Source organism: Lontra canadensis, unplaced genomic scaffold (assembly GCF_010015895.1).
Source record: "Lontra canadensis isolate GAN:19392208 unplaced genomic scaffold, GSC_riverotter_1.0 scaffold116, whole genome shotgun sequence".
NCBI lineage: Eukaryota > Metazoa > Chordata > Mammalia > Carnivora > Mustelidae > Lontra > Lontra canadensis.
Window position 1 is genome coordinate 3,260,169 of NW_022631110.1, and position 25,545 is coordinate 3,285,713.

General features: G+C 50.3%; 2 protein-coding genes across 2 annotated transcripts in view; one reads left to right on the forward strand and one right to left on the reverse strand.

Annotated features, from left to right (window-relative positions):
• Positions 1 to 455: 455 nt before the first annotated feature.
• Positions 456 to 12,614, forward strand: PDHA1 (pyruvate dehydrogenase E1 subunit alpha 1). Its single transcript, XM_032840733.1, has 11 exons — positions 456 to 634; positions 3,186 to 3,245; positions 3,674 to 3,847; positions 5,037 to 5,163; positions 5,860 to 5,951; positions 6,863 to 6,955; positions 7,817 to 7,972; positions 8,135 to 8,206; positions 10,328 to 10,395; positions 11,792 to 11,900; positions 12,273 to 12,614. Exons 1-11 carry the CDS (start codon positions 581 to 583, stop codon positions 12,435 to 12,437), a joined length of 1,170 nt encoding a protein of 389 aa, XP_032696624.1. The 5' UTR covers positions 456 to 580; the 3' UTR covers positions 12,438 to 12,614.
• Positions 12,615 to 13,185: 571 nt separating this feature from the next.
• The window catches only part of MAP3K15 (mitogen-activated protein kinase kinase kinase 15), a 117,650-nt gene continuing 105,290 nt past the window's right edge, over positions 13,186 to 25,545 (reverse strand). Inside the window, exons 19-29 of the mRNA XM_032840732.1 lie at positions 23,501 to 23,658; positions 21,234 to 21,417; positions 20,300 to 20,459; positions 19,616 to 19,769; positions 18,669 to 18,854; positions 17,940 to 18,045; positions 16,858 to 17,077; positions 15,535 to 15,647; positions 14,363 to 14,472; positions 14,206 to 14,282; positions 13,186 to 13,680 (exon numbers count right to left, since the gene is read on the reverse strand). Coding sequence (XP_032696623.1) covers positions 13,581 to 13,680; positions 14,206 to 14,282; positions 14,363 to 14,472; positions 15,535 to 15,647; positions 16,858 to 17,077; positions 17,940 to 18,045; positions 18,669 to 18,854; positions 19,616 to 19,769; positions 20,300 to 20,459; positions 21,234 to 21,417; positions 23,501 to 23,658 — 1,568 coding nt within the window. The 3' untranslated portion in view covers positions 13,186 to 13,580. The remainder of the gene's footprint in view (positions 13,681 to 14,205; positions 14,283 to 14,362; positions 14,473 to 15,534; positions 15,648 to 16,857; positions 17,078 to 17,939; positions 18,046 to 18,668; positions 18,855 to 19,615; positions 19,770 to 20,299; positions 20,460 to 21,233; positions 21,418 to 23,500; positions 23,659 to 25,545) is intronic.

Below are 25,545 nucleotides of genomic sequence, written 5' to 3' on the forward strand. Positions count from 1 at the left end.
TTTTTAGATCGTAGCTCAGGTAGACAGGACGGCATTTTACAACGGTTACATGATCTCTTTAAAACAAGTTAGCAGCAGAACCATTTACAGAAACCAGCTGTTCTGTCTTTTGGCTCCGACCATGCCGTAAATCTTCACCATCCCGTGCCCTGAGCGAAAGCTGCAAAAGTGCAGCACCGGCAGGTCTGGGAGCACCGTAGGTCGCTAAACCCAAGGAAAAGGCCATTTCCCGCGGGGCCCTGAAGGCGGGGCTTCACTTTCCCAGGCCGACGCGTTACGCTTCTTCACCCTTCCGCGGCGTGGTGACGGAAGGAGCTCCCAGCCCCCTCCCTCTCTGGCGCCGACACCCACTGAGCGGCCGCGGGCCTTTTTGGTGGGCGGGGCACACCCTAGGAACCCTCCTGGTTGGCCTGCGGCCCGGCGCGGCGCATGACGTGTTTCCGTGCGTCTCGTCGTGCTGCGGCTTAGGCGTGGCGTCCGCTCCGGGCGCCTGAAGGAGACTTGGAGTTTTTGGGGTCCCGCTGCTTGAGTCGCTGGGAGTCGTTGCCGCCGCCGCCGCCGCCGCCACTGCCGGCTATCCATGAGGAAGATGCTCGCCGCTGTCTCTCGCGTGTTGGGCATCGCCCAGAAGCCGGTGAGGCAGCGTGGGTAGGGTAGGGCGCGAGCGGGGTCGAGGCGGGGCCGGATCCCGGAGGACGCTGGAGGACGGCCCGGGTCTGGGGGCGCTTGGTGTGGCGCCGCCGAGGGTGCTGCGGAGCGGCCGGAGGGCCACGGGCCTTTTGTTTTGCCTTCGTGCCTGGCAGTACGCTCCCGGCCCCGGGACCAGCGGCTGCCCGGCCCTTCGGCAGCGAAGTGGGGGAGGGGAGCTCTACGAGGTCCGCGGGGAGGTCAGCCGTGGCTGCCGGCACCGGCTAAAGTAGGTGTGCTCCAGAAGTGTCTGTTCTTTTACTGCGGATAGAAAAGGGGGCCTTGGGCATCCCTGAGTCTCCAGTTGATCTTGCCCACTCATTTTAAATCTTCCTAGTTACATTCTTCTTGATTGAGAGGCTGTGTAGTATGTTAAGAGCGTGAAATCCCGAGACCAGTCGCGTTCAAACACCAGCCTCACCATTTACGAGCCCTGTAACCTTGGGCAGGTTTTTGTTTTTGTTTTAAATCTCCCGTGCTCGGTTTCCTTCTCTCTGAAGAGGAGATACTACGAGTGTTCATCTCGTGGGGTTGTCGTGAAGCTGAAACGCGTGACGCGTACGTTAACCTTTCCAAATAGTGCCGGGTCCATCTGTGTTCAGTGGTATTTCGGTGCCCAGTTGGGTATACATTTGTGGAACACCTGCCCCCAGCTCTGGAGGGTTAAGTCCGGGTCATGCTCACTAGAAACCACCTCCCCCTCGTTCCTCAACGTTGGGTTTTTCTTGGCAGTCACTTCAAGACCAGTCAGGCAGAACCTAGAGGAAACCGCCCTCCCCCTTAAACACACAGGCTTAGGGTAAAAGTAGCTAAAGAAAACAGCAGTGCTGCTTGGGAGGGTGGAAGGTTAGCACTATTTATGGCTCTAGCTTTTAGATGCGCCTAATGCCTTCAAGCATTTTGATCTCTTGGTGTGGGGAGGTAGTATTACTGGGTACAACTAGCAGCCAAGCTTGACTTGCGCTTCAAGTTCTAGTAACTCCCAGGGTTTTGGGGCAGTTCTGCCTAGAATGCGCAGAGATCATTGAAAAGTAGGAAGTATACTCTTCGGGGAACCCCTTTGACTGAAAAAACTACAAAACAATTTGGTTCATCCGTTACTAGCATTTAATTGCAACTAGATCCATCTGAAAGATAAGCGCATTTCAGTTTTATTTCTGTATATCACAAGATACATCCAGCCTTTCTTGAGCTCTTAATGTGTGCCAGGCTCTAGGCTATTTAATCTTCACATCTTCACTTTTTAGTTGAATGTAAGTAATGGAAACATGTTTTCAACTTTATGTGAGCGTCTTAGTTCTGAATCAGGTTAAATTTGAAGGGCTGCAGTAGAAAAGAAAAACTTCGATAGAATTGGTGGTGTTCTACAGTAGAAGAAAAACTGGTGTGTGCGTTTTCAAATTACTGTCACCCTGTGTCCCTAGGAACAGAGAGAAGTCATTAATACCAGAGGCTCATTTGCTCGGCTGCTCTACATGCTCTTGCTTGTGTTTTCCATTCTTCCAGCAGTGCATTGGCATGAAATGCAAATTGCACTTCATCACAGTAAAACTTTGGCCTCTTCAAAAGTCATATAATACCACCCAAATCAAATAGAAATGAATTTTGAGTTACAATAATTTGTTAACTGGATAAAAGCAAGAGTGGACTACAACTTCAGTTGTACTTTTTGTGGGATCTGAAGAATGTGCTTCAGGTCTCCATGGAAAGAAGTCATGTCAATTTACATATCAGTGTTTGAAAATGTGGCAGAATGTGGTTAAAATAATACAGTAATAGTAATTGCTTAAATGTATGTGGTCTAATCTGGACCTTAGCCATCACGTAGAGTACTTCTGTTGTAAGCAGATATATTCAGTTGAAAAAGCCGAAAAGAAACATTTCCCCGCTTTTTACCACCCAAGCAGTAACAGCCACGCAAACAGCAAGAATGGAGTGCTGGTTGCAGAGAACATCTCTCCCTCCTGAGGCTTGTATCTCATACTTTGAGTGGTTTAAAATATGTTTCTTGTGGAGCCATATACATAGGATAGTGGTTTACCTGAAATGGGAATTGGATCATAGTTTTATATGAAGAATCATTCTGAAAGTAAAGTTTTGGCTTGTTCATTGTCTGGTTATGACTGCAAATAGCAGAAATAAACAAAGCCCACAGGTTATCTAGTCTCTTCACTTTGGCCATTAACTTCATTCTGTTTTCACTGTAATTTCTTTGGAAACAAAATGGCCAAGGGGATGGGTTTGATTTTTGCCTCCTTTCTCTTTCTACTGTTAACTTCTGAAGTGGGTATGATCATGTTTCATTGGCCAGAGCATGGATTCATTTTAAAGGCAAGATCCCAACAAAGTAAAGAGAGTGGAGGATACACTCGTGAATATGTTGGGGCTTATGAAAAATCCAGGACTGCATCCTGATAACTGATAAATAATAAGAATGACTTTCAAAAATACCTGACAATAAAATGTGCTGATATATTTGTATATTTTGGTCTTTCAAGGCAAGCAGAGTGCTCGTGGCCTCCCGTAATTTTGCAAATGATGCTACATTTGAAATTAAGGTAAGAGGTGTTTTGCTTTGTGTTAGTAATTTTTCCACAGGTCCACAAGGCCTGCATCAGGCTCTCTGCTCAGTGGAGAGTCTGCTTCTTCCTTTCCTGCTGCTGCTGCTCCTCTTTGTGCTCACTTTCAAATAAATAAAATCTTAGAAAAAAAAGGTTTCTTTGGAAGTTTGTCTTTCAGCCTCTATAACTCATTTGACTCCCATGGATTGGGGCGGGGGGAGTCATCTTCGATTTCTTTCCTCTAAACTCGATCCTCTTGCAGAATGAGCTTTATGATTTAAGGAGTCAGAAGCAATGTGCGGCATTTTTTTTGTGCTCCTCTTCTGGTTTTTGAGTTAAATATTATCGCAGTGAGATAATAGATCTTATAGTGGGTTGTCCTTGTTTACATTGTAGTAACTGGAAGTTAACTGATTCCATTTCAGAAATGCGATCTTCACCGGCTGGAGGAGGGACCTCCTGTCACCACAGTGCTCACCAGGGAGGACGGGCTTAAGTACTACAGGATGATGCAGACGGTCCGCCGGATGGAGTTAAAGGCAGATCAGCTGTACAAGCAGAAGATTATTCGTGGTTTCTGTCACTTGTGTGATGGTCAGGTGAGTGGTGGTTTTGTAGTAAAACCATGTTAGATGTAGGAGTTTTAAGTATGGTTTGTAGTTACAATTGCAGTTAAGCATGGTTTGTAGTTTTTCACCCCGCCTTATGCATCTGAAGGATTTGAGGCCAGCCTGTCAGAACACAGACGAGCTTGCGAGGCCGGCTCCAAAGCTCATGCTGAGGAAATCACACACACATCCCGCTGCTGGTGTCCAGCGCCTTGATGGCTTTGTGATCACCTGTAGTGCATATGCTTGTGGGCGAAAGGGTTTTCCCTTTGTGTTTTGTTTTTCTGGTTTAGGCCAAGGGTTACAAATTCAAATGCCTGTGGGGACGAGCTGGGTGGAATAGATTAGTGAAGAAGGCGGGACTGCTCGTGGACTGTAGTGGGCAGGCCCCGCCCACCCGGAGACACCATCACTTAGTTCTAGCCAGGTGGTGTCATATGGAAATCTGGGGTTAATGCTTCCTGGTTTTGGTTCTTCAAGAGATAACAGAAGTTTCAATTTTATTTATTTTTCTTTATTTTTAAAAGATTTTATTTATTTGACAGAGCGCTCACAGGTAGGCAGAGAGGCAGGCAGCAGGGGTGGGGTGGGAAGCAGCCTCCCTGATGAGCAGAGAGCCCAATGCAGGGCTGGATCCCAGGACCCTGAGATCATGACCTGAGCAGAAGGCAGAGGCTTAACCCACTGAGCCACCCAGGCGCTCCAGTTTCAGTTTTCATATGAAATTCTCCCAGTATTGTTGACATCTTATTCAGGAATTTTTTTCCAAATCACTGTACCGGCTTGAAATAGTAAATCTGTGGATTTCCAGTTGGTAGCTTCTGGCTTAACTTTTCACTCTGTTCTGTTTCTGATGAAAAATGGAGCTCCTGGGGTGCCTGGATGGCTCAGTGGGTTAAGGCCTCTGCCTTCGGCTCGGGTTGTGGTCTCGGAGTCTTGGGATCAAGCCCCGTGTCAGGCTCTCTGCTCAGCGGGGAGCCTGCTCCCCGCCCCCCGCCCCACCTGCTTCTCTGCCTACTTGTGATCTGTCTGTCAAATTTAAAAATCTTTAAAAAAAAAATGGAGCTCCTGTTGTGGTTATTAAGAGTTCTACTGGGCCAAATTTTCATAATAGGCTAGGGATTTTTATCTAGAAATGTGTATGTTACTGACTCATTAACTGCTTTTTCCTTTAATGTAGGAAGCTTGTTGTGTGGGCCTGGAGGCTGGCATAAATCCTACAGACCATCTTATCACAGCCTATCGGGCTCATGGCTTTACCTTCACTCGTGGGCTTTCTGTCCGAGAAATTCTCGCAGAGCTTACAGGTTTGCTATTGATTTTCAAAAAGGGGAAATTAGTGAAATAAGTGCAGATTTCTCATATTAAGATGCTGTTACAGCTTAACATTAAAACCTTTTTGAGTATGAAATAAAAGCCGCTCTACCTTGTGGGGCTCTGATATATCTGTTGTGCTTTTTAGCAAACTATTTTTGAGGTCACCTGGCCCCTCAGGTGAATGTTTAGTAAGTCTAAAAATGTTAGCTTTATAAAATTAGAATACTGTTTGTCACTCAAGCACACCAGTAGAAATTAGCAGTCATAGAAAGAAAATTGAGAGTAGGAGCATTTCATTGTATGCAGTTTAAATTCTAGGAATCTTTTTACTATTCCCTTTGTTACCCCCCTTGATTCTTGAACTGTTCAGTGTACCAGTGCGGGAGAACTTGGAAGATGTAGCTGGCAAAAAAAAAAAAAAAAGTCCAGGGTACCGTGATGCTACCATCTAAAGGAAACTCAGTGGTTAGCGAGCTGGAAAACTCAAGGACATGGGACTGGATCGACCTTCCTGAAAGGACCAGGACATAAGGGTGGAATCTGTGTTTGCATAGAGGGAAGGGTGCTTATAGAATTGAATTAGCCTGTGAGTTCCAGTGGTTGAGCCTCTTAAGTAAATACTTGGGGTGTGGTTTTCCCTTGTATATTTGCGTTGATGTGTATGTGCACGTGCTGCCATTTTGTAGGACGAAGAGGAGGCTGTGCTAAAGGGAAAGGAGGATCGATGCACATGTACGCCAAGAACTTCTATGGGGGCAACGGCATCGTCGGAGCTCAGGTGATCCGCGCGGAGGACGAGGATTGCCCGCTTTCCTAGATTTGGCCCTGGACGATGTCTTAACGTGTCCTACCTGGGAGAGCTTCTCTTTCACATATTTTAGTACTTTGGGTGCTGGGTGTATTTTAAAGGACCTGTTGATTCAGAGCTTACCATTTGATCAGTTAATAATAGATTTGGACAGTGATTTAAAATTCTTCTTTTTAGGTAATTTTTAACGTTTTATACATAAGCAAGAACCCCTAGCAGTGGCCTATCCTGTCACCTTTTCGTTTATATTTAAGCACGTTAATTGCTTTGTTACATCCACTTAGCCCTTCCTCCCCCTGCTATAGACTGTGGGTGCAGGTATCTGAGGAGGAAAGGCAGGCGATCAGGATCTTAGGGGCCATGTCAGTAATCAGTCCAGCTTTTGTGGTCATACAGTCCATCCTCTTTGTTCTCCTCAGTTACTGAATAATGAAGTTACAGCCTGTAACTTCAGGCTGTGTGAGTGACGAATCACTAAATTCTCCTGAAACCAGCGGTAACGCTATGTGTTAACTAGAATTAAAAAAAAATTGCAAGGAAACGAAGAATGGCGTAAAATTATAAAATTGTTTGCCTTTGTAATGTGCTGCTGCTGTATGTTAAAAAAAAAAAAAAGACAGACCTAGGTTTCGTACTTTGGCTCTTCAGTAGTTGAATCTTTATAGACGTGTTACTGTTTAATGGTTAAGGTAGAATTATTCATGTTGCTGTACCAGTTTGATTGCAATACTGGCGGTAGGGTAGTTAGGGGTAGGGAGAGTGTGGGGAGTTTGTGATGACAGTGTCATCTCTTAAATTCTGGCTAGGGCTTAAAATTCGGAGCATTACTTTCTCCTCTCATGGATGTCTGTGGTTCTTTTCTTGGTTGTCCTCAATACTAGGTGCCCTTGGGAGCGGGGATTGCTCTGGCCTGTAAGTATAATGGAAAGGATGAGGTCTGTCTGACTTTATATGGCGACGGTGCTGCTAATCAGGTGAGTACGTATCTCTTGACTTGGCAGTAACCCTTGTAGTTTTGTTTCCAAACTATTGTGTAGTCCTAGTTCCATGGGTGGACAAGGAGTCTGTTGCTTAGCAGTTGAAGTAGCCGTTCAGGGCAGGCCAGAAGTGGGGTTTATGGCCACATTATAGGTTTTTATGGCCGCATTACAGGTTTCCTTTGTTGGCGTGTGGCACAAGCGCTTCGTGCCGGCTCCCCGCGCCGGCTCCCCGCGGAGGCGCTCTCCTCTGCCTCTGCCTCAGGGCTTCACAAACGGTCTGCGGGTGAAGGACCTTTTTACATTTTCACCCAGGGCAGACTAGCTGTTATGCCAGTCCTGTAATGTGCAGACCTCTCTTGGATGCCGTGGCATCATCAGACTCCTCTCGTGGTTTCTGAGCCTCGGCTCGTACTTTTCCTGTCACGCTCTGAGTCCTCACCAGGCCATGGACAACACTGAGGCCCTGCTCCGAAGGCGGGTTCTCAGACGGCTGCTCGCTCTTACCCAGTTACAGTAAAGCATAGCAGGAGGTAGCCACAAAGTTTTGCATGTTGGTCTCTTCCTAACATATTCTGTACCACTGCCTTGGCCCCACTGCTTGGCCCCACCAAAACAAGTGGTGGTGTTTGGTTTGTCACTTTGTTTGCAAAAAGAGATGATGCTTGTCATGTCTTCCCCACCCCCCATCACACACACACACTCCTTTGCCTTAAAAGCTCTGTTGTGGAAGGAGAAACTCTCCATTTTTGGGGAAAGCTTTCATGCTAGGGAGAGCAGCGGTTGTTGGGGATGACATAGTAGTCTAGAGAAAAATAGCCAGATAAAACCACTTGAACTTCTTATCCACACTTCCAGGGTCAGATATTTGAAGCTTACAACATGGCAGCTTTGTGGAAACTGCCGTGTATTTTCATCTGTGAGAATAACCGCTATGGAATGGGAACATCTGTTGAGAGAGCAGCGGCCAGCACGGACTACTACAAGAGAGGCGACTTCATCCCTGGGCTGAGGGTGAGGACACCTGGTGTGAGGCCAGGGCCACCCCTTTGTGGGTCCTTGACCGCCTCAGACAGATCGCAGAGTTCTCTGTTCTCAGCGCATGGACGGGTCCTGTAAAGTGAAAATGGTCTGATGCGTTTGGTTTATGCTTTGCCCTTTCCTGTGTCTGAACAGGTAGATGGAATGGACATCTTGTGTGTCCGGGAGGCAACAAGGTTTGCAGCTGCCTACTGTAGATCTGGAAAGGTAAGATTTTCTCTCAGGCCTCCGGGTCAGAGATTTCTGTTGACATTTACCTCAAAATTAAAAGAATGCCTCCCGTGTGTCTCTTACAGCTCATCAGGGGTGGCTGGCAATTGAGGTGTGTATAAGGTAGAAGCAGAGGCCAGCGAATTGGGTCCTTTAGTAAACACCATGGTCTTGGTAGCTCATCTCTTGGGAAGCATCCCTTGATGCCCGCATTTGGCGTGGCTCTCTCCTTTGAGCGCTCCTTCAGCATTATGCCTTGTGGTTTAATTCTGTGCCTCCGCCCTCCACTCCTCCTCCCCATTAATCATAAGCCCCTTGACTGAGCAGATTGGCGACCCTCACAGCGCTTAGCACAGAACTTTGCTTGGATGAGAAGCATTCAGTGTAAGCTTGTCTTCCTTAAGTTAAATATGAGGGTTAAAGTGTGTCATCTTAGTCTTGTTTTTTCAGTCCTGAGAATCTTGACCTTTCAGGTAAAGTAGTGGAGGGAGAGGACACAGTGAAGTTGGCTCAGGTACCATCAGAGCTAGTTCACTTGGCGTTCACAGCCTAGGAAGCACGTCCCTGGGGTTTACCTTTCCGAGACATGCCCTGTGTGGTAAGACTGGGCTAGCAGTGATGCATGTGGGGAGTGGGGGGTGGAGGAGGAAGGGAGATGGAGAGGGGTTGCACGCGAGGAGAATGGAATGAAACCGAGTATGTCGGAGGTGGCAGTGAGCTCAGGAATCTACACTGGGACTCCCCAGACTAGAGGGCTGGGGCTTGGGCAGTGAGTATCATTCCCGTCTTCCCCAGTTCCTGAAAGAACGTGCAGGGTACAGACGTACATGGAAACAAGATCACTGGTTTATTATTATAAATTTATTTCTGTGTTCATTCACAGCCTGATTTTGGAATTAGGGGAGCGTTTCGAAACCCCTTTAAGCCCAACCCTCTGTGTTTTCCAGTACCTCCTGGATGACAGAGAACAGAAAAAGAGGTAACAGTGAGGGATTGACAGGTGTCAGACGACACAGTAAGCACTTCTGTGTTAATCAGCACAGTCCTTGAGTTAGGTCCCCTCACCTATAAAAGAGTAACCTAAGGCACAGACCAGTTAAGGGTACGAAGTTACTATATGTGACAGCCTGGTTTGGATCCCAGGCACTTGGACTGAGAGCAGGGCCTCCCCGTCCCTCAACTACTACACCAAACTGCCCCAGGGATCCTAGATCTCCCCTCTCCCCTCAGTGTTCAAAGATGTCTTCTGGAAGACGGGGGTGGTATAACCAGAGGACGCAGTCTTGGTGGTCGGGCTGGCCGGCAGCATCACAGGGCTGCTACCCAGATGTTGTCAGTGAGAATCAACTTTGTCACACGCTAGCCAGACCTGTGCGGGAGGTTGGGGTGTTGGCCCCTCCGAGGGTACATGAGGTAGAGATTGACCTACCCAACCTAGCTTTAGTTCGCCTGTCCTGCACTTTCCAGCACACTTAGAGGTTTGCTTTTAGATGTATTCTGCGAGATTGTGTTAGTATTTTTCTCTAGCTTTTTAAGAAGGCTCCAAATGCTTGTAGATCATTTCCTCTGACTGAGGGGGAAAAAGTAGCTTTATTGATCTTGAAGATAAAAACTATGCCCTCCCTTGGTGACATACCTGCTTTCTAATAGGTTTTTCTGTATTAAATCTCAGCTGTTTTATAGGATTATTATTTATCAGAGGCAATGCTGAGGAAAATTTAAGATCAGTGAGCTCTGTAACATGCTGGATGCTTTTTTGATTTTTTTTTTTAAAGATTTTATTTATTTACCTGATAGAGATCACAGGTAGAGAGGCAGGCAGAGGGAGTGGGGAAAGCAGGCTTTCCGCTGAGCAGAGAGCCCAATTCGGGGCTTGATCCCAGGACCCTGAGATCATGACCTGAGCAGAAGGCAGAGGCTTAACCCACTGAGCCACCCAGGTGCCCCAGCCTTTTTGATTCTTAATGAGAAGGATGAAACATGGAATACATAGGTATTAGCTAAGAGGAAGTTCTTGACAACTCAGCCAACTGATAAAGAATCTGATAAGAGAACATCTTTGACTCTGGAAGGATGTGCTATGCCCATTGTCTCAGTCTCCACTGGGTTCTGTTTTAGGGGCCCATACTGATGGAGCTACAGACCTACCGTTATCACGGACACAGCATGAGCGACCCTGGCGTCAGGTATGGTCATGGGAAATCTGTGTGGGGTCCCGAGTGGGTGGGCCTCGCATGGTGCTACTCAGATGAAAAAGCAAAGCATTTCAGCATTTGCTTTGGAAGCCAGACACCAGGGGGCTTCATGCAGTGAAGTAGTTGGTGTTGATTAGTTGTTCGACTCTTTCCCTGGAAGCATTCTGAAAATCCCTAGAATCTGTAATCTGCACATGTTAACATGAGCAGCAATAAACTGCGAGAGGGGCACCTGGCCAGCTCGGGGTAGAGCACGGGCCTCTCGGATTTGTGAATTCAAGTCCCACGTTGGGGATAGACGTTGCTTTAAGAAACTGTAGAGAGAAATCGTTGCACAGAACAGGTTGATGGCATAGAGTATATATGTTTCGGGGCATGTAGCTTTTGTAGGCGTTATCCCACCATAGAGCCAGAATTTGAAAACCTGGCTGGTATGGGGCGAGGCCACCTGGCAACAAGGGGCATTCAGTAAGTTGAAATAGATCAGTCAAAACAGAGTCGGTTACACTAGGAAGATAGTTGAACTCGGCACTTAGTAACTCTGGAATGTAATGCTGCCGTCCCAGAGTGTGACAAATAGAAGAAGTGGATTTAGTCCGAGTAAGCCTGCCCTGTCAGGCCTGGGAGTAGACTGGAGTTCGAAGGGAAAATGTTTCAAAGAGCAACTTATGTGGAAAAATAACACTTGGTGTTTTCAGGAAAACAGAATCCTTCCTTTTAGTGTTACTTGAAATAACAGGTTTCAAAGATGTAGGACAGGGATGTACAGTTGAGCCTTGAACAACACAAGTTTGAACCACGCGGGTCCATCTTAGGGATTTTCAATAAAGACATTACTATTTGGTATTTTCTCTCACACTTCTGGCTTAAGAATACAGCGTATAACACATGTAACATACATAATGTCTATTAATTGTTATTAGTAAGTTGTTTTTCGGGACTCAAAGTGGTAGATTTTCAACTGTGTCCATGGCAGGGGTTGGCGCTCTGTTCAAGGGTCAGTTGTATTCTAGAATCAGAAATTAGAAAACCTACTGTCCCAAGTTTTCGCTGGCCCCACTTTTCTGGGCTCCTAACCGTGTCTCCTACTTGGCATTCTGTCACCTTCCAGTCTGCAGTTCTTGCCACCCACCTAAATGGCACATAATGCAGCTCTACCAGTTTCTTCATATCCTACATCTCGATGCGAGCAGCAGATACAAGCTTGAGCTCTGTTGTCAGAATGCCTGAGAAGCCCGAGGAATTGCCAGGGCAGAGTTTTCTATGAAAGATACTAGAATGTTAGAGGCAGCGTTCTTGTATTTTGGGAACATGATGGCATCATGTCCCCGGGGAGAGCTCTGTGGCAGAGACAACTGTTCTGACCTACTTGTTTGCCTTCTTGTAGTTACCGTACCCGAGAAGAGATTCAGGAAGTAAGAAGTAAGAGTGACCCTATCATGCTGCTCAAGGATAGAATGGTGAACAGCAATCTGGCCAGTGTTGAAGAATTAAAGGTAGGCTCAACCAGTGTTTCTGCACCCAGAAAGCTGCCGTTCCTGGGGGAGCTGCCTCGGTCAGTGGGAAAGGATGGATTGTGGTGTCAGCAGGATATGAAGCAGTCCTATTTGCTTAACCTTGAAACCCAGCAGCACAGTTCTGTGTTCCTAAAAATAGACTTCAGGTATCCATCAGTGTTCCCAGTGGGGCTCCATAATATTCCTGTGATCATTGCCGTTATAAACACTTCTTCAAAAATAGCAACTGTTAGTACTTCCAGGCCTAGAAGAGTTCTGGTTCCCTACTAGCAACAGGTTCCGAGTAGAACTAGTTGGTGTCCTAAGCGGTTGGTTATTTAAAAGCCTCTTGAACCATAATCTGATTTTTAGGAAATTGATGTTGAAGTGAGGAAGGAAATTGAGGATGCTGCCCAGTTTGCCACTGCTGATCCTGAACCACCTTTGGAAGAGCTAGGCTATCACATTTACAGCAGCGATCCGCCTTTTGAAGTTCGGGGTGCCAATCAGTGGATCAAGTTTAAGTCCATCAGTTAAGGGGCGAGCGTACGTGACGGACGGCTACACCTTCAGGGGGCTCTTGGGCTCCATCTGTAAGGGACTCTGTTCTCAACTTTGTTAAGGAAGAAAACCCCGGAAGAACAATGTAGGTTAAGATAGTAAGTGCATGTGTTTTGTACAGTGTTGCATTAAAAGCTGTTATTGCACACTTAAGTACTTAGTGTGAATGTTATGTAAGGTTATTTTAGATTTCAGATTTCCTTGAAATGGTTCTATTTCTTTTAATAACTGAAAAGCCTCTGCTAAATAATATACAACTAAGTCTAAAGCCATTCCTACCCTTGAGGGGCGCGGGAGCACTCCCTGGACCTTCTGCGCCTCCCCGAACAGCGAGCGCTCCGCTCCTCACCCTCAGCAGCATCGGGGCTGCAGCCGCGGCTCGGTGACCGTCCGCTCTCAAACACGTTATTTATTACCTCCAGGCAGGGGGCAGAAGGACAACTCCATTTTTACTTTTTCAAAGATTTTATTTTTAAGTTAGCTCTACACCCAGCTTGGGGCTCCAACTCATGACCCAGAGACCAAGAGTCACACGCTCCACTGACCGAGCCAGCTGGGTGCCCCAACGACACCATTTTTAAATAAGACCACTTCCTGATCATTTCAAAGGCCAAATAATTTAGTTTTCTTCATTTATACATTAAATACAAACCTATTTTCTTAATGGTTTTCTATTTACATTCATATCAAACATTAAATACAAGGCGTATTCTTAATTTTTATCTTAAGTACAATGCCAGTTTACAGTAAACTGTGGTCTAAAACAGTGATGCCCATCCCACCCTGTTACTTTAAACACCTGCTTCACCTTTCCAGTCAGTGCTATAGGGTGTACGGAGTTTTCCAGCACAGCTACGTGGAAATTTTAGAGAATTCTGTAATATTCTGGGATGTCAAAATTAGAGTTCATTCACTGTTCTCCCAATACATAAAGTTCTACTCACCTTTAAAACATGTTGATAAGAGGTTTAAAAAAACAATCCAAAGTCAGTAATTCTCTAAAACTTCAAGTTCTTAAATAATGAGGTTTTCCTTGTGTAAACTCCATGGAATTCATGTGTATGTTACCAACTTTTTAACAACAAAGATGTCCGCTCTCGGCGCCCTCTGTCCCCTGGCCTAGCCAACTGGTTCAGCCTCATCTTGGGAGGCCGGGGACCGCTGAGCCCTTCTTCGGTACTGGGAGACTGCTGTCCAGAGCCTGCAGAGGAGACCACCACTGGGAAAGAACCAAGAGTCTGCTTTAGAGTCGCAAGAAAAGAGAGGTTCAGAGCCATACCACCCAGTAGGAGCCCTTATGTCAAAAGCTACAGTGTACAATCCAAGACTTGTCTAGATAGCCAAAATGCGTTCCTGACTTAAATAGAGCTCTGTCCCCTTGTCTTTGGGCTCCAGTAGGAGTGACACATGGCCTCAGAGGCATGTACGGGAGGGCCGGGTGGCTGGGTGCAGGGCCGGCTGAGGAAAGAAGGGCTGGGGAGAGCTCGGAGGGCAGAGGACTGCTGCGAGGCGGGAGTTCTGGGGTTTCACGTTCCTCTGACTGGTATCCAGCTTTACCTGAACAAAACTCCAGAGCTAGAGGGGAAGTTGGGTAGCTGGTTTTCTGACTAAGCCCCAGATAAGAAAGGAAATTAATTTCATTGAGTGGGGAAAGTGAGCGCCACTTTGCTTTCTACTGATTTAAAAAGCACAATCACAGGAAAAAAAGTCATTTTCTATTACAGTGTTTTGAAGCCATTCTTACCGTAGCCGAAGGTGTCTTAGATCTTCCTTAGTGATGTCGTTAAGAATATCAGACAGGGTGTAGCCCTCTTCAACAATCTGTAACGTACACCAGATACAGAAGAGCTAAGCTGCTTTGTAATAACGGCATAGGAATGTTTTCTTTGTCGCACATTTACCTTCTCTATTGTACTCTCATCTGCTCCTTGCAGTTGTAACCAGTCTACGAGCTCTGGATCAGTTCTTTGCCCCTGAGACCCAGGAGGGGATGCTGGGTTCTCTGTAGTATCTGTGATGATGAGAAATTTGTTTTGTTGTATATTAATGTTTAACAGTAAAACTCTTCAAAAGTAACAAGTTGAATGGAATAAACTATTACACACAGCAGAAGCGTGATTTGAAAGGTTATGAATTAAACCTGTCTGAGCTGCTCTAATCCACGGTGTGCAGTTCCTGGATTCACTGTTCAGAGATTAAAGGGACCACAGGTAAGGGTAATGTTACTTGGGAACTGGACAGGCTCTGTGTCTACCACTTTTTTTTTTTTTTTTAAGATTTTATTTATTTGACACAGACAGTGAGAGCAGGAACACACAGGGAGAGTGGGGGAGGGAGAAGCAGGCTTTCCACCGAGCAGGGAGCCTGAAGTGGGGCTCGATCCCAGGACCCAGGGATCATGACCTGAGCCAAAGGCAGACACTTCACCACTGAGCCACCCAGGCTCTCCTATGTGTACTACTTTAAATGCTTATTCCAGTTTTTAAAATGCCTTTTATAAGAAGTCCCATCCTTAGCTACGCTGGAAATCAAATGAGGGCGTGGAATTCAGTACTGAGATGTGGTGTCCGCGCTCGCCCCTCCCACATCCCAAGAGGTGGCTGCCTGCGACTCTTTTTTAAGTGGCATGAAATGAATTAGGTTTACTGAGGTTTCATTTCTGCAGTCACCTTTTAGGTATGCAGTGCTGTGAACTTCGATGAGTCCTGTAACCATCTGGATGACACATTTCCATCGCCCCCAGAAGTTCTTGCAGCCTTTTACCGTCCCCCCCCCCCCCGCCCCGCCATTGTGATGCTTTCTGTCCCTCGAATTTTGCCTTGAACGGAGAATTGCGTCCGTATTCTGTAACGAGGGACTCGGTGTGTAGCCCTTTCAGTCGGCGTTCACGGAGCATAATGCATGTGTGATTCACGCACGTTTCTGAATGTGCCAGTTTTTCTGTTACTGAGGAGTATTCCAGAACATACAGTTATTCTCTAGTAAAGCAGTAACTGTGGCAAGGCTGACTAGAACATTAGCCACATTTCACGTGGTCTCACACACAAGTCCAAGCAAGTGAAAACTTACTCACCAGTAGGCCTGAACTGTAACTGAAGATGATACAGTTCTCGAGTTTTCTGCTCTAGGGTTTGCCGGAGAAGATTCTGGTACTCTCTCTCTTTCTGAACTAGGTGTTCTAAAAGTCTGGTTGAGGAAACAAGAAAGCCATTACTCAGAGCCTAGTGCCATTCAGTTCAGCTCAAACATAGGATGAACCTTAAGAGATTGGGGCAAAGAAAACCAAATCACACAATGCCAACAGTCTGGTTTCAGCCTATACCTGGGCCCCTCCCTTACGTTTCCTCCCCTTGAAAACAAAGACCAGCACTCAGGGCTCGGGCATATTTTGTCTCAAAACGGATCATGAACCAGATGACCTGAGGGTGACCAGTAAACTGCCAGGAGGAGCTGGTGCTGACAGCTTGGCTCCCTGAGTCTCATCAAGTCGCTGGAAGGCGCGCTCGGGCTCCTTCCCCCTCAGAGGGGGAAGCCAAGGAGCTGGCAGCCCGGCAGAAGGAGGACGCCAGCAGGGGGACTACACCTGCGGACACTGACGGAACCCGGGACTGCTAAGCGCTTCGCAGGCGCGGGTCTCCCACAGTCAGGACCGAGCCGGGGCCCCCAGGCACCACCGCCCCGGGGCGGGAGACACCACAGCAGCCGGCGTGTCCGTGAGCTAGGGCCCGGCGGCCGTGGAGGAAGGACGCGTGTGGCGGCCACCCGCGGCCGCTGCCGGCTGTTAGTCCTACTGAGAGCGGAAGGTGGCAGAGGGACCGGCAGCCGTGCCGGGGAAGAACCACTGAGCCTGCAGGTGACCGTTCATACACGGGCGGATTCGAAACCCTGCCGGGCAAAGTCCATCAACTTCTGCATTTGTCATACCTTAAAAGCTTTCAAAATTTTGCCCCCCTCTACCTTTTAGTTTAAACTCCATGTCTCTCAAAAATTAAAACAAACACTCTAGATCGCTCTCAAAAGAAAGGATTAGATCTGCCTAAGGTCCTGCTTCAGAGCTCGCCAGCGCGTACACAACGTTCCTTCCGCGACACGCACACCCGGCGCCGCGTCTCCCTGTTCCGTGTTCCGCAGCGCGAGCCGTGAGCGGGCCACAAGGCAGCCTCTGGAACCAGCACTGTCTAGTCTGCTCTGCCTGTGGGTTGGGTTTTCGTAAGTCCACCCAGGATGTGATTGCCCAGAGCAAATGACAATCCTTTCATTCATTTAACATTTTAACAACGCCTACTACGTGCCAGGAAGTGAATTAGAGAGACCAGCTCTCTTGGGGAGAGGGGGGACCCTCAGCAAGGCCACAGATTCCCTCACTGGCTCCGGTGATCGTCCCACCCCTGCCCACCTGTTGGTCTCCTGTCTGAGCTCGCCCAGCTGGAGGCTCAGGTGCTGGTGCTGGAGCTGCTGGGGCTGGGGGGCACCCGCCGAAGGGGGGCTGCTCCCTCTGATCGCCACAGGTGCCTGCCGGCCGGGCGGGTCTGCCTGGGGATAGTCCTCTTCTGCCTCGTCCATGTCCTTATCCACCCCTTCGGTCTCCGACACAGGCTCAAAGTGGGCCCGGAGCTCTGCCAGAGGATGGGAGAGAGAGGAGCACGGTTAGGCAAGGCCAGGGCACAGTGTCGCTTATGTCCGGCGCCAGCACACGAGACCGCTCGGAGGCCGGCCCGGCTGGTGTGGCGCTCCATCAGGGGACAGCTGGCGTTACCAATGGGGAGGACACGGCTTTGCTCCGTTCTCTGCGGTGAAAAGATGATCACCCCCAGCTTATAGAGGACCAAACGGAGGCTGATGTTAAATCATGCAAGGACAGTCTTTAAAAGGTACAACCAGGCTTCCTACCGGGCCTGGATTCTTCCTACTAAAGAAAGGCGCCTGCTTGGAGTGGGGCGCCTGCTTGGAGTGGGGCGTAATGAAGTCAAGGGGCCTAACAAGCTCCTGGGGGAAGCGGCGGGGACAGGGAGGGAGCCGAGTCCAGAGAGCAAGCAGCAGCGTCAACAGAAGCCGCTCTCAGAGCCTCCCTCCCAGGGATGAAGTCAGCACAGGAAAGCAGACCTGGGCCTTCCGTGGCTCTGACATTTCACAAATGAGAGTACAACCGCCTGAGCCACCACAGGAGGAGTCTGCCAGGAGATGGAGCCACTAACTCAAGCCTCCGTCTGCGTTCTGAGCATGTGAGAGGGCGGCCTGCCGGACCCTGGCCCTCAGGCCCCGGCTCCCTCTCTCAGATCACAAGCTCCGTCTCCACGCGGGCTCCTTGGCAATGCCGGGAGGGCACCTAAGTAGGGATCCGGAAGTTCTTAGCATTTACTGAATTGCAGGGAAGTATACAGCCCAGGTGGGACGGAGAAAACAACTGCTGACCGCAGAGGATACTGGTGGTCTCTTCCATAGGCTGGGCCTGACCTTGACCCAACAGGCAGCACTTACCTGGGATGAGGATGGTGACCGCGGCCTGCACGGCTCGCCGGATGATATTGTCCATCGCAAACATCCAGTGGGGCCTAATTAGGTGGTTCCTCAAAATCTTATTTACCTGCAAATCACAAAAATCCAGATTTCTGGTCCGTGGTCCTTGTAAGAAAGAGGAGTTCTTACTCATTCTAACTAACTTCTACTCTGAAATAAAATGTCAACCACACTGCTCTGTGTTTCTGCCTGACTTCCTGTCTCTTCCAGACAGAGCCTTCTTGCAAGCTGCCCCTGAGTCGTGCTGGGTCCGGGGGCCGGGCGGGGATGGCATCTCCCACCCCGGGCCTCTTCACTGTTTATTCCAGGAGCGTTTCCTGAGCACCTCTGAAAGGTCGGGCTCTTCGCTGGGGCGTGGGACACAGAGCTGGACCAGACACGGGGGCAGGCCAGCCACAACTCACATCTGTTTGCACAGACACGTAAGCTTAAACCCCGCACCACCTCAGCTGGCAGATGCCACCTGCCCCCGAGTCCTCGAAGTCCCGCGCTTCTGCTCTCGTTCACCTGTACGTGCCTACTCTATGTTCAGAAGGAACTCCTGAAACTAAGGGTTTAGGTGTAAGCAGGTTAGATGAAACAGGAACTATGGCAGAAAATGGTAACTGAACTCAGTGGTCCTCGCTTTGAGCCACTTCAGTGGGCTTCCTGACTTCTAGCACGTTCTCTAGGGCCAGACAGAACACTTACAGCGTCCTGAAATCCAAACAGTACCAGATGAATCTGACTGATGGACGAGCTGTCAAAGTCCAGGTCCGCCTTCAGCTTTGATATCGTGGAGGCCATCACTCTGTGCTCCGGGGAGCGGATGAAGTCCCTCAGGATCCCAATTATTTGCTTGATGTGGCCAACCGAGAGATGCAAGTCTTCCGAACTCTGCTCGCCGCCCCACCCCCCACCAAAGTCACTTTCATTAAGTTAGAGAGGGAGCGGGTTTCCAACAAGTATTATGTGGGCACCCAGGTGAGAAGGGGTCTGTTTCTGGAATTCCCTATTGTTTTGCAGGTGGCTCCCCTCCTCCCTGGGAGACACACACACACACACACACACACACACACACTAAACCCCTCTGGGAATGGGTCCGTCCTCCCGTCGAACCCTGTGCAACTGCCCCGCCCCTCCTTGTTGGAAGGCCTAGTTCATAGAAGGGCAAATGGCCTCTTCCTAAAAAAGAACTTCCCGCTTCCAAAGTTAGTCAAAATGCAGATACTCTGATCCATAACCTTTCTCCACAAAGCAACCGCTCTCCCAGCTTCTGAGGACAACTCTGTCCCGCAGCTGGGATTTCAAAACGGGGGATTCACAGGAATGAAGGGCAAAAGCAAGGAACCCCTGAGCTTTGTGCTGCATTTGGCTTGTTTTCCACCAGGGGGCAGCATCGCTCCATCCGTGCCTGAGTCCACTGCAGTGTTCTGCAAATTCAGGCTTCGGGGAGTCTTTTTTTTTTTTTTTTTTTCCCTTCCTATTTTCTTTTGTCTTGTTGGAAGAGGGAAGGTCGTTGGGAAATACTTATGGTCATTACTGGGACTGCGCAAACGTTCCAGGGTAGCAGGAGCCTCGGTGCCATGGGGACCTGTTCCAGGACCTGGCCCGGGGCAGAGGGGGCGGGATTAGCTTCTCCCCTGACCTGGCCCTACCTGCGCCACGCACTCCTGCAGGTTGGAAGCCACTTGGTTCTGCTCCTCCCAGAGGATTTTGTACAGGATGGCACGGCGCTCGCTGTCCTTTCGCAGCAGGAAGAGGCCCGGGTCCCTGTCCTCTGGGGACGAGGCTGAGCTCTCATCAGGAACACTGCGGACAAACACAGGCGACAATTGTGTGCGTCCCAGGACAAAGTCTCAAGGGTTGGATGCCACGGGGGAAGGGCCAAGGGGGGGTTCCCCCGCTGTCCCTACCAAGGTGAAACTGTAGTCCGATGGAAGAGAGATGCGGTGTTTTTTTTCTAACCCGAGGAGCACCAGTTTTGGGAAAGGGAGGAAAAAGGAGGGGTGGGGAGGAGGGGGGAGAAGGGGGAGAGAATAAGGGGACAATTAAGGGGATGATGGGAGGAGAGGCAAAGGGGATAGGAGATAAGAAGAAGTGTGGAGGAAGGTAGCAGGGGGAGGGAGGGGGGAGGGAGGAGGGAGAGTTATGTAAGTGGCAGCAGTGAATGTTCAGCCCACTGCCTTCCTTGCGGGCACCCTTGGCCTATTGATGGCGCAGAAAGCAAGCCAAAGCCCTTGGTGGCTGTCTGGTTTTGACCTGGGAGGTATTTGGCCTCTGGTAAATGCAAGCACCCCCACCCCCCGAGGCCCAGAGTGGAGAGAAGGGGTGGGCCGTACCTGAGCAGGTGGCTGAGCCGGTGCTTAGGTGCCCGGGCCTTCTCAAAGAAGATATCCAGCTGGGCATCAGAGTCCGGGGAGACAGAGCCATGCTCACTGCTGCTGCTGCCCACGGGCTCCCCGGGCATGGGCAGGGCTAGGGCGGTGCCCCGGGGACTCTCTGTAGGGGGAGAGAGACAGGGAGGCGGGGGTGGGGGTCTCAGCCCCTCAGGCCAGGTGACCCATGCAGGGGCCGGCTAAGTCTGTGCTGCTCTAATGGGCCAGTCCAGTCCATCACCCAGGGGTCCCTGAAATGGAGGCTCCACTTCAGCGGGTCTGAAATAGGCGCAAGGCTGCATTTCCAGGCCGCCCACGGGAAACGCTGACACAGCGAGCCACACTGGGAGTAAGATGCTGAGCCTCTGTGTCCTGGCTTCTGACTCCACGCATACCAGGCAGAAACCAAACAGCTTCCTTGGCAAAGACCATTTTTATGTCATTCTTGGGTAGGACTCACTGCCCTAGAAGGGGTCCCCTGGCTTCTGTGGCCTGGGGGACAGCTGCTACAGGCAAACTCCCCCGATGCGCTCCTTAATCAAGGTCGGGGGGCAGCACGGGGTCGGGGGGAGGCCAGGCCCTGCACGCAGGGAAGACCCCAAACCCCAGCCAGGGCAACCTCTGCGCCTCCCTCCTCGGCACAATCCCAAAGGAAGAACTTTACCAAGGGGGTGTACTGCTGTCACTTGAGGGGCTCCCTGCACCTGTCAGGAAATCAAGGGCCATTCGCGGGCTGGGGTGGGACAACTCCCACAGCCGCTGCTCCCGTCCCTGCCACTCTTCCCAGCAACGGGCGCCACGCCGGAGCTCGGTGTGCTCAGTGACGGAGGAGCCCGGGCATCGCCGTACCCCGGGACGCCCGGCAGCCCTGTCCCCGGCTGTCCGGGTAACACCTCACCTGCCGGCTTGAAAGCAATTCGGTTCTTCTTGCCCTTGTTCACCTGCCTTAAGAAGCCCGCTTGGAGCAGCTCGGCCGCAGTGGCACGTTTGTGGGGGTCAGGCTCAAAACAGGATAAAATGAAGGCTCTGGCGTCTGGGGAAAGGGCTTCTGGAATCTCAGGGTGGATCTTAAACATCCCCACCTGCATTGAAGGGAGAGGTGAGCGATGTGACTGTGAGGCCTCAGCACACCCAGCTGCACAAGCCTTCAATACCGAGTTCCTCCTGCCACCCCGCCATGCTCGAGGGGCCGGCCAAGACCGCCGTCACCGACGTGCCCGCCTGGCTGCCCGGGACTTGGCCTTGGCCGTGCCCAGCAGGTCTCAGGGAAAGTGGCATCAGAGGAGTTTCAGAGCTTAGGCCATAAGAGGTCTTGGGGCTTCTGACCTTGTCCTCTTGGAGCCCTGACACCAGCAGGGAAGGAGGCTCCAGAGTCTGGGCTTGGAGGCGGGGGAGTGGGGAGTGACTGAGCGCGGGCCACAGGGTTTCGGCTCAACAAGAGGACAGTAGCGGAGAGAACACTGTTCTGGACTCCGGCCCTGGACCCGGCAGACCCGCGGTGCGCGCTTTCGGGCTTATTAAGGGGGCAGAGCTCACGTTAACTGTTCTGGCCACCATCAAATACAAGTTTTTAGGTCGAGTGTTACATTTTGAGAACACGGAACGCCAGATGGAATATCTCCCAGATGGGAGATGCAGGACACACGACAGGGGGCGCCCCTCCCCTGAGGGGCAGGAAGGGAACGGCCCGAGGGGGCCAGAGACAGAAATTCTCAGGAGCCCCGAGAAGAAAGGAGCGGCTTGCCTCCAGAGGTGCTCTGCTGTCACTCCGGGGGCCACAAACCCGGTGCCCTCAGACTACAGACATTGGTTTTCTCCCGGCTTCACTCGAGCTGCTGCCAGGGTCCCCCTCCCCCAGAAACCTGCAGTAGCTCAGTTGTCGCCTCTTCCAGCTCCCGGCGGTGGTGGCTCAGAGACGCCTCACCCTCACCCCAGCCTCCCCGGGCCGACGGGTGTCCTCACTGCGCCCTGCTCGGGCCCTGCCGGTTCCCTCAGCACCGGCCACTCTCCATCACGCCGCCGCGGGTTCGATCCTCCCAAACCGCAGCTGGCCCCGTCCCGGCCCAATGCAAAGGACGGGGAAGGTCACTGCTGTCCCCCAGCTCTGCAGTTCAGGGTCCTGTTGAGACTGTGCGTGCCCTGCATGCCAGCTCTGGGAGGGCTTTTAGAACGACGTAGTGCACACTATCTGCTATCCAAAGTCCCACGTCTTCAAAACCCAGTGAGAAACCCAGACACAAACACAGACTCATGTGGCCTTTGAGCCTTGTCCAGTTTAAGGGCAAACACGCATTCAAAGTAAGAGGCCACGTCCTCCCTGGTGAAAATAAGGGGAGACCCCCCTCTTTTCTTAGAACACTTACTTTAAAAAACGTGTAATTTCAAGTTCTTGGTCTCTGTGAGAGGCATGTGAATCTTTCTAAAAGCTGAATAAACCTCTTGCCAAGAATGTCTTTTTCAAGGACCTGGGGCCAACTCCTGGAAATGCCAACATCAAGGAAGAGACATCCCCATCTCCCAGTTTCAGTGCGAAGGGAAGAGCCTAACTAAAGTAATGACTTGCTCCAAAACTACCTCCTTTTTTTTCCCAAAGATTTTACCTATTTATCAGAAAGGAGCAGAGGGAGATGGGTCCGAGATGCATGTGCACAGGGGGAGGGGCAGGCAGAGAAGCAGGCTCCCCGCGGAGCAGGGAGCCGGACGACACGGGGCTCAAACCCAGGAGCCTGGGATCATGACCTGAGCCGAAGACAGATGCTTAACTGACTGAGCCATCCAGGTGCCCCAAAACTACCTCTCCTGTCTTAAAGGTTGGAGAACTTTATTTTTCCTTTGGGTAAAGCCAATTAGCTAATGCAAACAGTCATCCCAATTGCCAGGTTTCCCCCCTCCTCCCCGGACACACTAGCGTGACCCGTGGCGCTCTCCAGTCTGCGCACGGGAAGACTAGTCCTCATTCCCTTTGCAAACACAGGTGTAAAGGGCAGCACTGCTGGGCTGAAGAGGACACATCCTTTCTGTCTTAGCTGTCACATCCTGCTATAATGCTTACTCAGTGACAGCACTGTTTTCTCTCCTTCGTGGAGAGGGTTCTGGAGTGGCAGATTTTCTTTTGGCTTGTTATTTCCCCAACACCAGCAACCTCAATCAGCAAACATGTCTTACTTTGAACATTGCTGCCTGCGGTTCGCCGAGCTCATGGAACGGAGGCCTGCTGGTGGCCATCTCGATGATGGTGCAGCCCAGGGACCAGATATCTGCTGGGGCACCGTACCCGCGAGGTCCCTGATCGATAATCTCAGGTGCCATGTACTGCAGAGTGCCTATGGGGAAAAAAAATAAAGATCGTGGGCACCCTGCTGTTCACAAATCTAAGTGGACCATTAGTAAACAAGTGCGTGGACTTTAACCCTCCCACTAACCACGGATGGAGCCTGCTCTCAGGCATCAATGATGCAGTCGTGCCCGGTCTCTGATCAGAGACATGCCACGTGCCTTCCTTTGCTACTAGTCATGTCGACAGAAGATTGCTCAGTTCCTCGAAGGATAAATGGGCCCCGAAGCAACAAGCACACAGTAGGGCGCGCCAGGTGAGGGGAAACACAGAAGGTGAGAAACACAGTGCCCGACCTCGAGGAGCCGCCCAGGGGAGGACAGAGACAAGAGGGCGATGGTGGGAAAGTCCAGTAGGCCCTGGAGCAGCGGGGGCCGAGAACACGGATGGAAGATGTGCTGGGCTCTGCCTGTTTCTGGTCGGGAAAAGCTCTATCTGGATCAGCTCGGTTCTCTGAGAGGTAAATGCCGAGGCAGGATCAGACGTACGAGAGATTTACTGGGGAGACGTCTATGACAGACAAAGAGTGAAGGACCTCTTTACCCATCATACATGGACAAAGGACAAAGAGCGGCAACCTCAGTGCCGATGTGGCACGTGGGAAAGGAGGGAGGACGAACAAGTTGGGAGGCGGTCTCAGAAGAGCAGCTCTGACCGACCGTTCAGCTGGGCCGCTGGGGAGCTCCGGACCAAAAGCTGCCGCTGGAGGACTCCCATGTGTTCTCGTGCCTCCGCCGTGGGCCATCACTGGGCAGGAGCGAGCGAGTAAAGCATGGCCACACCATGAACGTGGAGGCAAATCCACAATAAGTGGCAGATGGTGCTGCCCATGAACTTGCCTCTTGCTGTGAAGGTCAAAGAAGTAGATAAAGGGATGGGAGGACTCTCAGGTCAAGGGAAGAGCCCGAGCAGAGGCACAAGGGTGTGAAGTCCAGAGCGAGTTCTGGGAACCACAAGTAAAGTCTCACACAGGGCAGGGAGTTAAGAATTGAAAATTAAGGAGGTGGCGACCTGGGGCCAGCCAGAATGGCAAGCAGTGTATGAAGGCTCTGGCTGTGGACTTTCTCCTGTGGGTCACAAGCCACCAGAGAGGGCCATAGGGAAGGTGGGGATCAGATGCAGCCCTCGAAGGAGAAGGGACTGCAGAGATGGGGGCAAGGAGGTCAATCAGGGTTCTAGGAGTGAACTCGTAGTTTTTTCTTGCAACCAAGGCTGAGGAAAGCAAGAGCAACAGACACTATATGTGGTTTATAACAAACAGTGAACTTGCAGAGGACGGTGGCCAAGGCGTGACAGAGAACATGGATACCCAGAGAAGTGCCTATCTCAAGATCACGCAACCAAAGCAGGTTTCCAGGATCTTAATCGATGAAAATGAAGGACTTGTTGGTTTAAAAAAAAATTGGGGACGTTACCTACTACATCTTCCTCTTGAAGATCCAATGTCTTTTAGCATTTTTCCTTCCAGTGACCATTTGAAAAGCTCTGCCCCACAGAATGTTTTTTTTTTTTTAAAGATTGATTTATTGATTTAGGGAAAAAGTGAGTGCACAAGTGCGGGGAGGGAGAGCGACAAGCACGCTCCACACTGGTGTGGAGCCTGACCTGGGGCTCGATTCCATGACCCTGAGACTGAGATCATAATCATAACCTCAGCTAAAATCGACCATCAGTCGCTTCATGGACTGAGCCACCCAGGTGCCTCCCACAGAAAGTTCCACAATAATGACAATGTTCTGTGCAGTTGAGTGTGGTAGTCACTAGCCACAGGTAACTGTTGGACCCTTCAAATATAGCTGGTGAGACTGAAGAAAAGAATTTTATTTTCATTTTTAAAAAAGTCAGACTCACTTAGGCTCAATATAAATTGGGTTGG